The 16,994-nt window shown below is 45.4% G+C and overlaps 1 protein-coding gene and 1 long non-coding RNA gene across 2 annotated transcripts in view; one reads left to right on the plus strand and one right to left on the minus strand.

Annotated features, from left to right (window-relative positions):
- The window catches only part of LOC136012822 (uncharacterized), a 31,998-nt gene extending 17,680 nt beyond the window's left edge, over positions 1-14,318 (minus strand). Inside the window, exons 1-2 of the long non-coding RNA XR_010611980.1 lie at positions 14,155-14,318; positions 9,936-10,040 (exon numbers count right to left, since the gene is read on the minus strand). This is a non-coding gene — a long non-coding RNA (uncharacterized LOC136012822). The remainder of the gene's footprint in view (positions 1-9,935; positions 10,041-14,154) is intronic.
- On the plus strand, positions 14,197-16,032 carry SLN (sarcolipin). The gene is made up of 2 exons (XM_065675872.1): positions 14,197-14,324; positions 15,368-16,032. The coding sequence occupies exon 2, from the start codon at positions 15,475-15,477 to the stop codon at positions 15,568-15,570; it is 96 nt and encodes a 31-aa protein (XP_065531944.1). The 5' UTR covers positions 14,197-14,324; positions 15,368-15,474; the 3' UTR covers positions 15,571-16,032.
- The last annotated feature ends 962 nt before the right edge of the window (positions 16,033-16,994 follow it).

Genomic DNA, 16,994 nt, shown 5'->3' on the forward strand with positions numbered 1-16,994 from the left:
TGCACTCGAGAAACCCCATCCCCATTGCTGCAGGGGGACCCGTTCCAACAAGGGGTGATTGGGACCAAGGCAGCCATCTGCCCTAGCACCACCCCTCTGCCCACCACCTCCCTGTCCCCGGTGGCCTGTACCAGCTGAGACCCCATGGAGGGATGTCCAAAGAGTCTCTCCATTGACTGATGGGGATCTCACAAAGATTGGCCTCATTAGCATGAAGATGCACTTTGACTGTAGACCCCTAAATCTTAATCAGACGGACAGGTGAGCAAAGAAAATATCCTGCTGGTTTTCTGTATACATCTTTCTCATCTTCCCCTGGAATTAACTAGGCATAAAGAAAAGCCAGTGCAACTCTTTATTGTCCATGAACTATTTATAACAAACAGTTTTTCACTATGCCAGTTGTCAAATGGAAAAAATAATACAGCTTGTTTTTTAGTGATACTTGAAGTTTTGAAATTCAAAACAAGAACTTACTGTATATAAAGAAAACAAATAACAGGATTTGGATGGAAAAAATACATTTTTTGGTAGAAATAATTATTCCAAGAAATAATTGTTCCAAGCTCTCCTCTTGATTTCTTTGCAATGAAGCGTCCAACATCCTGTTCCAAATATTTTGTTGTCCAAACGAAATAAGCAGACCTTGAAATATTTTCCCCTTTTTGAGATGTCTTTGCCTGCAGGTCCATCCAATTTTTGCAAGTGTATAAGAGGTCCAAGAGATGAACAGAATAAGTATTGCTTGAACTAAAAAGCATGCAAGAGTCTCTCTGGCTTTCCTGGGGTTTAAGTCAGGCCCTAGAGGGAGGTTATGTTGCCAGCTGTGCTATTTGTCCCTGAGCACACTGCAGCTACAATCTGAAGTAAACGTTAACTGCTTCTCTACTGAAATTGTCACATTTACCCATGAATACATTATAGGAAACCCAAGAAATGGTACAGACCTTACAGACCAGGTGAATTTATGTAAATGTTCATCATCTCAGCGAACAGTTCTCGTGAAAGGTAGTGAGAAATAAACTGTGAATAATTCCTCCCCAGTCCTACCGAGAGGGAGAGGGGAGAAGAGATATTTTACAGTCTCACTCCAGGTGTCGCTGACTTTCTCCAGGGCTTTCTTAGCTCAAATGGTTTTGAGCAAATTAAAACAGTATTTAAAAAAATAGTTTTTACCAAAACTTTGGAGAGAATATTCCTAATGGAAAATGGTGCATCCATGTGCCACTGTAGCCAGTTTAATATCCTGACATTTTCTGGTAGCTGGGATTATGCAGAATGAGGAAATCTGGGATGTACTTTAGCCAGGTGAAAGCCATGCAAGCACATGGACCTGTGTCCTCTTACAGCCTTCCTGCCACTAAGCTGGTTTTAGGCTGTAATGTCCTAGCTAGGCTGAGCGGCTACTGGGAACTGGCTTTTTGATTCACAAAGCAGCAGCTGCCATTGTGCTTGCATTAGGTTTCTGTGGCAGAAGCCAAGATATTCCTGTGGTGCAGTAACTCTGTGCCTCCTAACACAAATGTCCACCTGTATAACTCGCTACCCTTCATAGACTCTTGCAAATAGAAGATGAACTATTAATGATTTGCTTCCTCAGGTATGCATTGACTAGTGTATCTACGCCGCAAGCAGGAAAATGACATAAGATTCACATATTTTGGCTGCCTGAACTTGCCTAACTAGGCTTTGATTTTTACATCACCATGAAAACATAGCAAAGGCTCCTCAGGTGCTGGGCTCTGGAGAGCACTGCAATGACATGTGAATTACCGAACACCTGGATTGGGCTGGTGTGTTGATAGTATGAGCACTGGCATCGCTGAGATGCTCCTTTGTCTGTGCTCAGCCAGAGGTGTTACTTGCCTGCCATGCACTGCAGCAGCACTGGCTGTGAGGATGGTGGAGCTGTGACATGCTGCATCTCATGCTGCTCCAGCTGCCCCAGCTGTGAGTGTCTTCTCTTCCTGCCCTGGGAAGTGGGTATTAAACATCAACATGGGAGGGTGGACAAAGCTGCTGTCCAGTTTAGGAAGAGGGAGTGTTCCTGTAGCCTGCATGGACGTACAAAAGACAGGAGCATTCAAACCACTAATGATTCCCCCAGAGAGGACAAGACTCTCTCTGTCCTTCTGAGTGGGTGGTGAGACCTGGTTGGGTTTAACACCTATTTCGCCAGGTCTGCAAATGTGGTCATTGCTAATCCTCTGTCTGAAGGGCACTTGGCACAAAGGGCTTCTTGACTATGTGCCTACGTACTGCAAATCAAAGCAGAGAAAGAGGGTGGTGGCTTTCCTTCAGAGACGCTCTTTGCAATAGGACTGCGACCTTACAGTTCTCGTGCTCCATTAATCCCCGGAGGTGACATCCTATTAAATGTCCTTATCACATTCCGGAAGTTTTTGTCATAAATATTTCATGGACTATAAGTGGAACAGCTGCTCCCTCGCGGCACTGTTAACAGGTCCCCTCTGCTGGGAGTCCCCCTCCGCTGTGCTGCCTCAACCCTGCCCTTCTGCATCACCAGTGCGCAGAGAGGCTGCTGCTGCCAATTTAACCCTTTGCTTTGTATCTCAGTCTGAAAGCACCCAAATAAAGGTCCAATGAGGTCTACCAGAGGAGGAGGCCTGGGGAGCTGGGCAGGAGCGAGGAGAGGTCAGGCTACACTAAAGCTGCCCAGCCTGGTGTGGTGTTAATCCTGCATGGCTGTGTCTGTGCTACTAAATAAAACAGGTCAGGGGCAGTCCTTTGCCCTGAGAGCAGGAAGCATGGCCTAGATGCCCCATGCACATGGATAAGCTCACTTTCCTGTTTAAATGGAGCAATCATATCCACTGGTGCCTCTGGTGAAGGGTCCCAGTGTCATGCTGCCTGAGCCATGCATGAGCATGTGAATCTGTGGGGCTCAGCCAAATGTGTGCCCTGGGTGTGTTTCGTTTAGCGATAAGATGGGACCTCTGGGACTAGTGAGGGTCACAGAGGCAGGGGCCATCCTTATGGCAGGGGAGAGATCTCCAGGGTTTTGATGGGGAGCAGAGTCCTGCACTGCTCTCTGTGTCCCTGGTGGGATGGTGAAAAGAGAAGGAGCAGCAGAGGTGTGGTCCTCACACATTTAGGGGAACCTGGGGGTAGGTGAATCCTGTCACACTCTCTTATTTTAAACTGGAGCTTAGCTAAAGTTTGAGCAAGCCAATGAATGAGGATTTGCACCCAGCCATGTGGGAAGACAAAGGTCAGGTGCAGCAAGCTGTGTGCTCTTCTAAAAATGATGCTAAACCCGAGCTGATGTTGCCAGACTATGATGTGGGATTAAGACCTCCTGCCAAAGAAATTGGTGTAACGGCTGGGCCATCACAACAGTCCAAAACACTTAGATCATGACACAGTCAAAGAGCTTGCCTCCTACAGGGGATAGTTTTGGATTTGTGGTAAGCCTGGTGGGACTGAATAATACAACATGTCTTTTTATCTCACTCGCTATGTCATGTGCAACCTGGTGTCCTGGGATGGCAGTCTGAAATTTCTGAGTCAAACACAGCAGATAGGGAATAACAAAATGTAGAGCAGTGAATCTGGCAGGAGGGCAGAGCTGGTGAGCACCCAGTCTTGAAAAAAGACTTTGATTTCAGAAGGACATATCTCCTTCCCCATGGGGACAGGACTTGGTGGGTGCTCGATGCTCAATGGAGACACTCAGGGTTGGTGCTGAGGATGCTGCAGACAGATGGCTGCAATTTTCGTCTCTGTGGTGCACTCAGAAGGCTGGTCAGAAAACTCATCACCTCCTGCACGGCTTCTGTGATGTGTTTTGGACAAGACATGCAGCACTGAGAATGCAGCCCAAACTCAAGGTTAGATTTGAAGGTGGGCTCAGCAACATTTCTTACTGAGATTACAGTTATTTTACAGGCATAATCTGCTAAAGTGACAAAGGCATTTATGAAATTCATAGCTTGAGCAATTAAGATGATAACCTGGATCTGGGCTGTTTATGCACTGAACCATGGTGTTGTGAGGGAAGAAAAGCATCCCAAATAACCCTGATTTTAGAAACAGTCTCTGCAGACTGAAACTGGGGTGGGCTTTTTGTGCTCTTGCATACCGCATTTTTAAATCTGTACTAGTCTGTATTTCTGCTGAAGAAGAGATTTTGAGTTCAGTTGGAAAACCCCTGTTATTTATATAATCACCTTTTTACTGGCAGCTTTCCGCACAAAATTCCCCTGATATTTCCAAACTGATTTGCCAGGCTTGCACAATACAGCCGGAAGCACCAGCCCTGGCCACACATAATGATAAATACTGTTTAAGGCACTACTACTGAGGTGAGCTCAATCCTGCTCAAAAATATTTGTGGCTGGATGCAGAAAGCTTTGTTCTCCACAACCGTCTCCAGATCTGTTCACCCCTATTGTCAGTGGATGTGGTCCTGAGTCCTACTGATGAGCTCTTTGGCCCAGCAGCATTGTCTAAGACACTGTGTGGTGTCTGTCACCAGTTTCCCTGAATTTGAAGAGGCCTCTGCCTCTGCTTGGCCACTTTTCCCTGCAACCAAGTTTAATGCATTCTCTTTCTTAGGGCACTGCTAGGGCAAGACCTTTTCTTTCCAAGTCAAATGCCCTGGGAGAGAGCAGCCAGCCAAGAGCATGCACAGTCATGCCTTCAGGGGGGAGCAGGAAGTTCCTTGGCTCAGAGTATCCCTCGCATCCTGCCCCCTCTTGCATGCACACACTTCTCCATTGCTCCTTGGCTGACATTTCCCCAGCGACACCCCTTCCCTCAGGTTGGTCATACCCAAGCCACATGCCAGCAAACCTCAGAAAATAACTGGCTCAGAACCAGTACTTTCTTATTACAAGGAGGACTGCACATAGAAAACAACACGAGCCCTTATTGCCTAGGTAATCATCAGCAACATCAACCCCTGCCAGTGTGTTGGGGTGGAAAGACTGAACTTTAGCTCAAGATAATGAACCAACATCCCTCTAATGTTTCCTGGGATAATGAGTTTCTGGTCTGACCTGGCACAGACTGCACTTCTCTCTAAGAGCATAGCAAGACCCACAGGAGCTCTGCAGGGGATCAGAGCATGGATCCCTTGGCTGTTTCTGCTGGAATAAAAGAGATAATCTTGTTAGCCAGGGCTCACACAGATCAATGTCATGTCATTCAGCCTGAGCAGTCTGTTAGGTGTCAGAAGGTTGCTAGGTCCGATGGGCAAAGTACTGATTTTGATATATTTATCAAGTTAAGCCAAAGAGTGTACTGACCTGCCCCCCTTACCCTCTCTTGCAGGGAAGAGTTACAATGAGTAGGAATTCACATTTGCTGCTAGTTTAGCCAAACCTCCAGTCTGGAAAGTGTCTCCCATGTTCTACAAAAGGTCTGGAAGATGGCAGATAACACCTCTTCCTGTCAAGAAGAACTGGAATAGACTTCAGAGGGGCAGAAGCCAGAGGTCCTTTCAGCCAATGCTTTCAACACAGCACTTTCAAACAGAACGTCTTGTAGCCACCTGTGGCAGCATTTGCACCATGCAAATAGCCAGCACCAAGCAGCACACCCAAGGATGGAGGGGAAGTGGGGTGCCTGGTTCCAGTTGCCATCAGCTGCTCACTGTTGCAGGATTCTGTCCATGGCCTGATACAAAGTCATGCTGACAGCTGGTTTGGTAGCACCCAGGTTTGATATTAGCAGATGCTTAATCTAGCCCTGGAAGGGCAAACCAAGTAGTTTTCTGTTTCAGAGAAGGGAATGAATGATAAGGTGTTAGCAGAGGATATGATCCTCCCAAAGAAACGTATGATAGCTGAGCAGGGAGCCAATGTCCTTGTTTTTCCCCTTAGCCATATCACAGACAAGTCTGTAGGCATAAATGTAGGTGTCTGTGTACTGCTCACTTATTGCTATGTGTCTGCAGGTAATGAAGCCTCCATCTGCTCATGTCAAGATGTGTTAATTGATTCTGTAGAAAGCAAAATAAGGACTTAACTGTTTGTCAATGACTCACAAATTGTGATTGCAAGAGAGGAAGAGGGCAAGGAATATTCATCACAAACAAAAGTGGAAGCTTAACCTTACTGTTGTAGCTACCTATTATTAAAAGACTTGCTCCCAATACATTACCTGCCAGTAGTCCTGTTGAGTGTTGCTGTTCACTCTTAACACTTGTCTTGTGAAGAGCCCAGACAAACATGTCTAGCAAACTTCCAAATGGCTAATCATAATGAGCAACCAAACAAGAGGAAAGAAGCACTGATGAAACCCAGGCTGAGGGTGCTGGTTTGGGCTGTTCCACAATTTGGCTGTTCAGACTTTTTTTTTCTGGGTTAGATCCAGACAGTCCCTAAAGCTCAGCTGCATTTCATTGCCTGGAGCAAGAACCTGGGTTGTTGAGAGTAGCTATGTCTGACTTCTCATTTATTCCATAATTATAGAATGGTTTAGGCTGGAAAAGTCCTTAGGATCATCTAGTTACAACCCCCTGCCATGGACAGGGATGCCTCTTCTCCCACAGAGGAGGAATCACACACTGCACCTGGGTTAAGGGCACCCACACAGGTGAGCAGCCGCATGGCTTTATGTTGCTGCAGAGCTGAGCTATGAGCTTTCAGGAGCAGACTCTTCTGCTCATAGCCCTGTAAAAGCATACAGTCAGCTGAAAGCACCAGGCTGTGTTGGCACAACAGCTGGTGGCTACCTAGTAACTGAAGGCAAACCTTCCTTGCAGGGAATATTTACAGGCTGCCTTATAAATGACTCTGGAGATTTAAGAACTCACACAACAGCTGTATGAGATAGAGCTGAAAGCTTCTCACATAGCGGTAGCGCTGATATGGTTGTTCACAGAGATAAAAATTGTATTTCTACATGGTGCCAGGACATAGTTTATTAAAGACTCACTTCTTTTCATGTAAGAGAACTAAGCCAGGCTGTGAGCACACAGACATCTCACTCTGGGGCAGAGTAAGGGGAGAACCTGTCTGGCATCAGTGGCAGCTCTTGGACAAACGCCTACTCAGAAATAACTTCACAGTAACTCACCCCTTTTTTTCAGAGATGAGAGCCCTGTCTTTGCTTATACAACCAGTTACCAGACTGTAACCAACAGGGTGTAAGTTCTTAGACGCCCTCGTTGCTTTGTGTCCATTCCTGTCCCAGGGTGGCTGGACCCTTTGCTGGAGATTTTCAGCACGTTGATGGCTACAAAGGCACCACATCAGTCTTGATGCAAGAGCACTGAGCATCAAGGCCTGAGTACAGAAAACTGCATTTCTCTGCCTATGCCTCTGACCCTGCTGCACCGGAGTCTTTCTTTCACCACCAGCAGAAATTTCCTCCACCACTCAGAAATGAGTTAAAAGAAGACTGATTGTGTTTCCTCTTTGAATGTGTTCTACTGCAGCTTCTACCATCAATCCCTGGCAGGTATTTCTCTACTAGTTTGCAGATTACTTTGAACAACTACTGACTAGACTTTTTTCTCCGTTCCCTTAAGGCTTTGTATCTGTGGGCAGAAGTCTTCTGATTCAAGCATAAAGCCCAGAAACAGCACCCATCACAATAAGGAACTCTTACTCATGTGGCAAAGGCCATGCCTGCTCTGCCCCTGAAGATGTTGCTGGTGCAGGGGCCCATAGCCACACACATTTATCTTGCGCATGCCTGCTCTGTCTGCTCAAACTGCAGCTCCATTCAGCAGCACATTCTAAGCTATGACAGTGTGGAAGAGTGTGGACACAGTAATCTGCATCTCTGTGACCTTGACCCTGATTGCTGAAATTAGCTTTACAGGGGGTTAAGCTCAAAAGCCTCTCCATAGTTTCTGCCAATAATGGCTAGACAAGAGAGTGGGGTGAGAGCATATCCCACCACAGCGCCGTGAGTCCCCTGCTTTTAGTTATCTTCCACGAGAAACTCGTTACCTGCAAGGTCTGATGTTTAGCATCACTGCGAGAAGATGCCTTTAATGCTTTTCCTTACAGCCCAGTGAAAGATGAATGCTGTGTTCCAGAACTCAGGTCAATTCAGAACAAGTGGGAGTATGTACTGGCTGAGATGTAAAATACATTGATTTTGGCTAACTTTCTACGGCATTTCTGCATGATTTTACCTCTGCTATTTTATCTCCTAAATGCTATTCACCATCTTATTTGTCTGTGGGGATGATTGTGTCGCTGCTGTTGCAGGCGAATTGATGTTTTCTTTACACTTGACCTGACATTTAAAGTAGTTTGGAGCCAGCTATTAAAGACTAAAATTGAGGTGTCCTTCTTTTTATTCTTCTCTCATTTGTGGTGCCTTATAAGTAATTTCAAGTTGTCTTTTTTCCCCATTGTGTCCAGCTTTGGATGTAATCTTTCACTGGTCTAACTGCATTGACACATGGGTTTGTAGTTTGACCCATGTTACTGCAGCTTTTGTCCATTTGAAACTGTTGTATAGAAATCAGAGGAGTATCTTCAGACTCTAGGCTTGTTGTGAAAAGTCTAAAATTAATACAACTAAAAATGAAAACAATAAAATAAGCTTAATAAAAATATGATAAGGACAAGTCTAAAAAGAAATGAACTCAGACAGAGAAGAAGGGAGTGTGACCTGTCAGCAATTGTAAATGTTCATGTGACCTGTGGCCCATACTTGGGTTATTGTAATCTTCTCTGAAACATTTTTCTATGTTACCCTGGACTTTTCCAGTCATATTCATCTTGCATGACTGTGGAGGTAAAAAAGATCGATACCTTCCAGAGAGCTGTAAATGTCTGTCTTTTGTCAAATAAATTGTCATTTGGAGGACACTTTCTCCCCATTGACTGTAGTGTGATGCTGATTTTGGAAGAGATAATTCCCCCCATCAGACACTGAAAAATGGTGATGATTCCCTGCCTGCCGCCCATTCCCTATTGTATTCCTTTTGAGGGCTGGCCTCACTAACAAGTCAGCGTGAAGCAAAGCTGAATGTGAATGAAAGATTGCAAGAGAGTGCTGTGATCATTAAAATTTGGAAGTCTTATTTATCAATGTCCTCAGTGATTTTTAGGATGGAGGTTGGTGAGCAGCAAACATCAACAATATGGGGCAAGATGTTCTCTTTCTGCTTTCCGCACAGAAAATATGAGTCCTTAAGATCCATACTGTGCTGATGTCTCATCCTGGAGACACTAGCCATAAGTGCTTTTATTTGTTATTACTGAAGCTCCCTAAGACCTGAAAGACCACCAGCAGAGGCAGTTAGGTCTCTACCTTGTGCCTCCATTGCTGTGCAGTACTCTTCCAGTTTTCCCTGAGGGAGAACAGATCTGAATCCAAATCTTCACATCCCATGTGTGTCTATCACAGTGGTCCTGCTGCAGAAATGGAGGTATAGTTTGCTGTGGTTTGAAAAAACGATGCCTGTAGCATCTGAGGATTTGTTCAAGGCACCTAGCTTGCTGTAGATGGTGAGATGCACGCAAATGCAATTAGTAGCTACTTTTGTGACTGGGTGCTCTGAATATCTAATTATTTTTCCTTTGCTTCTGCTGATCTGATGTCCCTGTTAATTTTGGGACCTTCAGTTTTGTTTTATGCTTCAGTAAGCCTCAAAGGATATGCTGATGCTAATGTAAATGACATGTGAACTGTCCGTGAGACTCTCCTGATTTGCTGCATAGCCAGTTTTTACACAGCGATAATACATGGCATCTCTGGGCAAGGACACCATGCACTACAGGCTCTGGAAGATGAAAAGCTCTATTCCTTGCTTTGAGGAAGGAAGAACCAACCCATTTAGCTTTCAAAATACAAGGCTAGACATCTTAACTCAAAGAGGAGGCTAAAATCACCAATGTCTAAGTGGACTGTAGTGTCTCTGCAGCTGCAGAAAAGGTAGCTGGCTCTCAGGTACCTTCAGGAGGGTCACGGAGTCTCTTTCTTTGGAGACATTCAAAACCCACCTGGATGTGTTCCTGTGTAACCTGCTCCAGGTGGCCCTCCTTTGGTAGGGGTGTTGGACTAGATGATCTCCAGAGGTTCCTTCCAACCCAAACCATTCTGTGATTCTGTGAAATGATGACAGCATTTAAGACTCGTTTTGACCTGTCGTATCCTCTATCAGCTAATTCAACTGCCTGCTCACCCCGTGGCAGGTGTGAATCCCGTTCATGAGAACTCAGGTAGATTCCTATGCTAAAAATATAGACCTCTGCCACCCGACCAATTCCAGCCTTCCTAGCCCCCAGAGCTCCCTTTGGGGGAAGTCAGTATGACCTGTGATGTTTAGGGACGCTGTCCCAACAGCAGATATCTACAATAGGCAGATGATTTGCATGTATTAAGTGCCTGGGTTTCCCTCACTAACTCTTCTGAGGGTGCCTATGCTGGCTGGTTCTGTGGGAGGTTCTGTGCTGTAGTCATGCAGCCATTGTGCTAAGGCCTCACACCTCCCTGGCACATACAATCCTGCTATGGACAATGTGGCAATATTCAGGCTCCTTTGTACACCTTCAGCTTTTTGTGGTGTGATTGTGCCTGTTTAGGTGACGGTGTCTGTTCATCACGTTTAAGATCTGTTGAGCAGACTTAAATGATGTTTGTCTTCAGTTCCCACGGGGACACACAGTAGTTATGTGTGAAATACATGTTGTGATTACAAGTACAGTATGTTGCTGCAAATTTGTGTTCATACAGATAAGACATCAGTGCTTCAAGTGGGTCTTCTAAGAAGACACTTGTGATTACACTAGAGAGCAGGTGCCAACTTAAAAATTAGCCAGTTCTTAGCAAATTTAAAAGCTACATGTACTGCACTTGCATAGTGTGAAAGATAATGATGAGAGCAAAAATGAACATAGGCTGCTCCAATTATGTAAGAATGGCTTTGAAGGATTATGTGCTACTTGATTAGTAGGCTGGGAAGAACTTGAGATAGTCACAGCAACTTTAAATATAGACTAGAGCCTTAAGTTTGAGTATGTGAGGCATGAAGAGGGAGATTTGGCACGGGCCACGTGAAAGCTGAGAACATCCAGATCTGTCAGAAAAAGAAGAAAAAATAAAAGTGCCAATGAGAAAAATATTCTGCGTGGTATCTGAACCTCTGGGTTAGCATTTCAAGTGGAAACATTGGGTTCATTTTCTTTCTTTTCTTTCTGCTTTCCTAATCAGAACTAAATCACTTGGTTAAATAAACCATCCTTTTAAAGATACAGCCTTTAGTGTCTTTGGGCTCTTCGTTCATAAACAGCAGGAGTATGTGTTTTTTGAATGGGGCAGAAGTTTCAGCCCCTGGCAACTGCATACTCTAATCTATGGTGTCTTGAGGTCAGAAGTTCAGGCACATTCCAAGGCTCAGGCATGATTATTGGACCTCTGTTCAGTGCTAAGTCCTTTTTTTCCCCACAAGTCTTTGTGTGTTCATGCAGACATATATATACCTGTAAAAATATATAGGAGCGTTCTGTTAGATGACATCAAAAGTAAATGTAACATAATGTGGCTCTTCTAAAGTTGCTAGGAACTAGCTCTGTAAATCAAAAAGTGATTTTTAACTAGTTGGTCTCAGTTCAAGCAAATGAGCTGCCTTCGAATTGCTGATAGGTTGGGGAAAGTTTCTATGCTGTATGGAATATTTGAATTTGCTATTTCATTTTTGCAATGGTGCAGGTATGTAGGATGGTGTGTAGAGAAGCTGAACTATGAACAGGTTGCTTCGTGTAGAGCTTTTCACAGTATGAGCCATCGCAGCTGCAGGAGCAGACCCTTGTGTTGAGGGGAACACTAACAATGGGAGCAAGAGGCAGTCATAAACCCAGCCCTGTTTGCAGTCCCAATCTAGCAATTCCAGTAGGCTGAATCCCAGAACTAAGAGGATATCCTAGCAAAAATCATGATACATTCACTGTGTTTCTATATGCTTTCCCCAGATTTCCCTACCACCCAGTATGCTGGGTTAGATGAATCTTTGTTCTGGTCCCCTGATGAATTCTTGTGAACCCTGTGTGCTCTTCCATGGCCTCCTGTATGATCCTCAGCACAAAAAAATGAAGGAGGCATCTGTGCATGCAGAAAAGATTATGGTGTTTGCCATGTGTGCTGGTTAATGTCATGTACAGCACTGTTTCCCTTCTTTGAAGAAGGGAAGTTTTCTAGCTGTCATGGACAAAGTCCAAGAAGGACGTAAGCTGGGACAGAGCAGGAAGGGGCTCCCCATCAGTGTGGAAGTGCAGATACAGGCATGAGGACCAGAGCTGTAGGGTTTCAGTTAAAGAAAAACATTTTTTGAGTGTTCTATTGGCAGAGAGTAAAATAAACCTCCAGATCTCCAAGATGCATAGACCCAGGAGAATATTTGGGCACTGATGTGCAACATTTAGTAATTAAGATCAATGGCACTCAGATGTTTCTCGCTTTCCCTGGTGGATATTAATGTGATTCAAGGTGAAGTAGATTAGCCATTGCGTGGGAAATCCTTAGATTTCTGCTTCAGGATATGCCAGCGAAGGGAATAACCTAGGGCAGGTTCATGGCAGACATACACTCCTCTTCCCTCTGACTGACGGGGAGAATTTTGAATCTGGATTTCCCAAACCCCCTGTAAGTCTGGGGCAGGTTTGCTCAAGTATTCCTTGAGAGGACAGGCTTTGGTGGCACAGGCAGCAGAGTATGAATTACAGTAAGAGCCTGCAAACCTTCTTAGGCATCTGAATGAGGCATGGGTTAAGCCTTTGCTCTTTCATCAGTATATTTTAGCACAGGACTCCCACGCAGCATGTTGGCTTTTGTGAATGTGCTGCCTGATGCCCAGGAGGGCAGTGTCGAGGCAGACAAGCCAATGAAAGGGAAGATTTTGCTGGTTCTGGTCCCCCTCCTACCTCCAGCGATTGCACGGGGAGACTATTTAGGGAGATCATCCAGGCAGAACATCCCTTCCCTCCACCCCCCTGGTTACCCACAGCTATTTGTTTTGTTGTGTTTTGCATCGGGTTGGTTTCCAGCCCGCCTTCCTCACTGGGAACATCACACCGAGATGTGATTGCTGGTGCAAAGGGAGAAACGTGGGAGCTGGTGGAGGGGCACTGTCGCAGCAAGCTAGGATACTCTGAGCTGTGGTACCTCCCAGCATGCCCGAATGTAAATGTACAAAAGGCATCAGAATCAGTAAACAATCTTCATGCTATGCATCATGCGGTGCTTGGCAGGAGAATAAGGCCAGCGCTGTGGATAACCTTACACACTTAAACCTGATCAGGATCCTCATGTTAAGCTGGCAGCACGGTGTTGCAGGAGTGACCCCTCTGACTTCAGTGGAAATACTTGCACCAGTCACCTGAAGCAAAGGCTCTGAGTGGGGGAAACCCACAGCAGCACAAGGCAGGCAAAGTCTGCTCCCGGTTCAGTCCAGCCTGCCCTGCCAGGACTCTTACAGCTGTAGTGATTAAAAGGAAACAAAAAGCCGTTTCTTTTTGTTCACATACATAGCAAGTGCTAGCAGTGCCTTGGGCTAAGATCAGGTAATGTGGGAGTTACAGCTATCTAGGCCACAGAGCAGTGAGCTTTCTGTGAAGAAATGCTGCAGGGTGGCAGAAACGCTTCTCTGTATGCTCAGACAGATGGAGCATTAACATCAGCTTTGGAAACCGGTGGGAGAAGAGCATGCAGGCGAGTCAGTGGCTCTTTAAAGGAATGGACTGTGCTTTTCAGACCTCTTAGTCCCAAACTTTTCTATCCAGCAAATGATCCTGGATTTCAGTAGTCTATATTTAAATGCCAAGGATATTTTGCTCCTATTCACCTTATTTTAAATGCATATGAACTCCAGAAGCTGTGGTATACAGGTACGTAGGATCAACAGCTGTGTTGTACTTATGAAGATAAATATACAGACAGATCTCCATAGCCCGGCAATGATCTTAAGGCTCCCGAATTGTGCACACAGACTTCTGCAAGTGGCTCTTCCCTTTTCCTGCACTGGGGAAGACACCAACCCGCAAAAAAATTCTCTGTCAAACCCCATTGACTCCCAAGCGCTGCCCACTGCTCCGCTCTAAGCACAGCACCACCTCAGAAGAACTAAGAGAGGCGAATCAGCCCACAGAGCCCCTGCATGAACAGCCCACACCGAACCCCGCTGCCCAGCTCAGCCCTTTTAAAATGTTTTGGGGGTGATGTCAGCACCTGGGTTGCCAATGCACTTGTTGGTCTCCTCCCTCAGCCTACTTCAGTTCCCACTCAGGGACTGGCCATCCAGACAGAGTGGGAGATAGGCAGAAGCCTGGAGGCGAATAATACCTGCAATCACCCAAAGTCCAGAGGCAGAACCACTGGACTCCATTTACCTCCTCAAGGTAAAGAAAGTTTGGCTTACTTATTAGGTCAGATTTTCTCTTGTCCAGGGACATAGGAGGCTGGCAGAACAACTTGGGAATGTAGGAATTTGTTAACTGCGTGCACTGGGCTTTTAATGTTTAATCTGCACACTAAGGCATTTTGTATTCAAAGTGTCTGTCTTCACGCTAGTACAGTCTCGGGGATTCTCTTGTTTGCAGTATAGACGTTACAGCCTAATCTGGCTTCTCTGCTGGAATTTTGGTTGTGTGGCTGAAATTCTTTGTCTAGAGCTAATTTTTTTTTTTGAGGTTTCTATTATATTTGCATGTCAGCCAGATGGGATTAGTGCATGACATCCGTGATAAAGTGTTCTCATTTCTCTGCATGAACTCCAAAACCATACAAAATACAAAACCTGCTGTGATAAAGTAAATAAAACCAATAACCATGAGAAAGGTTTTTGAACACAACTTGAATGGGATTTCTGAAGTAAGAGACCTATAGCAGCGTGAAAGTGCAGGAAGGTCAGGAGGTTCTTGAGAGAGTTCTGTTTCATCTGTAGGATTAACTTACTCACAAAATTCATGAAGTTCTTCAGAAATGAAAATACCTGAGGTTCTCCTGGTGCTTTTAGTGGTAACATAAATAACTCAGATTCGTCAGGCTTCCTCTGTAATAGTTTGCACCCAGTTGGTTTTTTTTTTAATGAAAACATGCAAAGAAATAGAGGAATTTAAAGATCTCTAAAGAGTGCTGCAGGTACAACATGGATCTATCGAAAGCAATAAACGGGGCTTGGGCATGATTTGAAAATGCTTGCACAAAGCAGCACTAATTTCCACCCCTGCATATTCGGTGTATTTCGGGGTGACACCAAGAAATGCTGGAAATCAAAGAAGGTGATAAGCTGCCAGACGTAGCTTTTACTGTTTACTGTCCCCTGTGCTTCCTAACTCCTTGCTGCTGAAACAACATTTATTTACAGCAATATAAATAGCTCTGCTGAATCTGTCACCTCCATGCATCTGTTCTTCACATACTTTTCTTTTTCCCTTAAAAGAGCCTGTGACCAGAAGGCTGAGCTCCAGGACGCTCCTGTGCAATCCACTGAAGTTTTCCCTTTGCTCTACCTGCTGACCTCTTCTCTCTCCTGATTATTCCCCAAAAATGGAGCGATCCACACAAGAAATTTTCCTCAACTTCATGATTGTCCTGATTACTGTATTGCTCATGTGGCTCCTCGTGAAGTCTTACCAAGACTAAAAGACAACCAGGAACTGTGGGAGGTGATATAAGTGTGCGTCTGCGGAGATGAGTAGCACCCACAACACACCGCTGTGATTAGCTTTCAGGCAGTCGAGGATGTTGTGAATCTCTTTTTTACTCTCTTGCATCTGTTGCCTGTGCTAATGTTTGAGATGGGTCTATGATGGTGTAAGTATTTTGTTCTGCGGTGATCCACTGTAAAATATAAAATGCAAGATCCTTAGGAGCTGTTTGACTTGGCTGCCTCCTCCAGTAGTTACTGTGAATGCTGTGGCCCCCTGCCCACCATGCCAGCTTGTTTGGTGTTGGTGTTAGGTACTCAAGGGTATAAAACTGCAGTACGAAATGTAACCGTCTGTATTAGCCCGTATGAGAGGCACAAACTTGCTTAGCAGAAGGGAATGTGAAACCTCTACTTTCACTTGCTCATTTCACTTCAATAAAGAACACGTAAACCCATTTTTTGTAGCATTCCTTATCCTTCTCCCATCCTGACTGCTGTTCACTGCAAGACCTGCTGATAAACATGGTATAGGGTGATGTGCGAGCCTGGTGGTTTGCTTGTTCCTCCCACCTGCATTTTTATTTGTATCATTTAAAAATTGCTGTGGAATGGAAATCCTGCAGCTTAACACCTGTGTACTCACAAGAATGAGCTGTTCAGGTCACTTTTCTGTCCAGAGTGACTTATGCCGTTGATGCCTGTGGACGTGGGCTTCAAATAGAACTGTCCCAGCAAGGCTTTGTCAATAATTGCATTTTCTGAAGCTGGATTTCAGGCAGGGATTCCCAGGACCCTATTTTTGGCCAGGCTATGCTTGGAGCAGTGCCTGGAGGGACAAGCCCAGGTCAGCTGCAGTCGCTGGCACCCCAGCCCAGCTGCGAGCCCCGCGCAGGGCAGCAGTCCCTCGGGGTCTATTGCAGCATGCCAAGTACCATGGCACAGCCGCTCTCAGCTTCAGTAGAACAAGGCGTGAGTGTGTCAGGGTTGCTGTGATGGTGTTGTCACCTGCTAAAAAATCTTGAGCCAGCCTGAAGAGCCCACAGCCCCTGTGTTTGTGAAATCAGCAGTGTAACTCCTCCCGGGCATTCCCCATCTGTTATTTTAATGGCTTCAGGGAATCAGTATCTTCTACAAAATGCAGCTTTCTGCAGGAAGGCAGTTAGATGTGTCAGCAGCATGGCACACAAGTCTCCTTCCCCTCCAGGGACCTGCAAGGAGCAGGCAGCAAGGCAGGGCTGTGCCGAGGTAACTGAGGCTGGTCTCTATATGGTTAGGTGGAGAGATGCTGGCTGTGACAGCTGGCACTCATGCCTGAGCTTAGAGGAAAGACAGCTAAGTGTGTGTGTTGCTTAAAGTTTGCTAGTAAGTGATCCATTGCCCTGTACCATCAGCACTGGGTTTTGCAGTCACCGCTGCT

Source organism: Lathamus discolor, chromosome 4, assembly GCF_037157495.1.
Source record: "Lathamus discolor isolate bLatDis1 chromosome 4, bLatDis1.hap1, whole genome shotgun sequence".
Taxonomy (NCBI): Eukaryota; Metazoa; Chordata; class Aves; order Psittaciformes; family Psittacidae; genus Lathamus; species Lathamus discolor.

What these genes read in the sequence shown, in the direction of transcription:
- SLN (XM_065675872.1), top strand. Translation starts at nt 15,475, where the DNA reads ATGGAGCGATCCACACAAGAAATTTTCCTCAACTTCATGATTGTCCTG.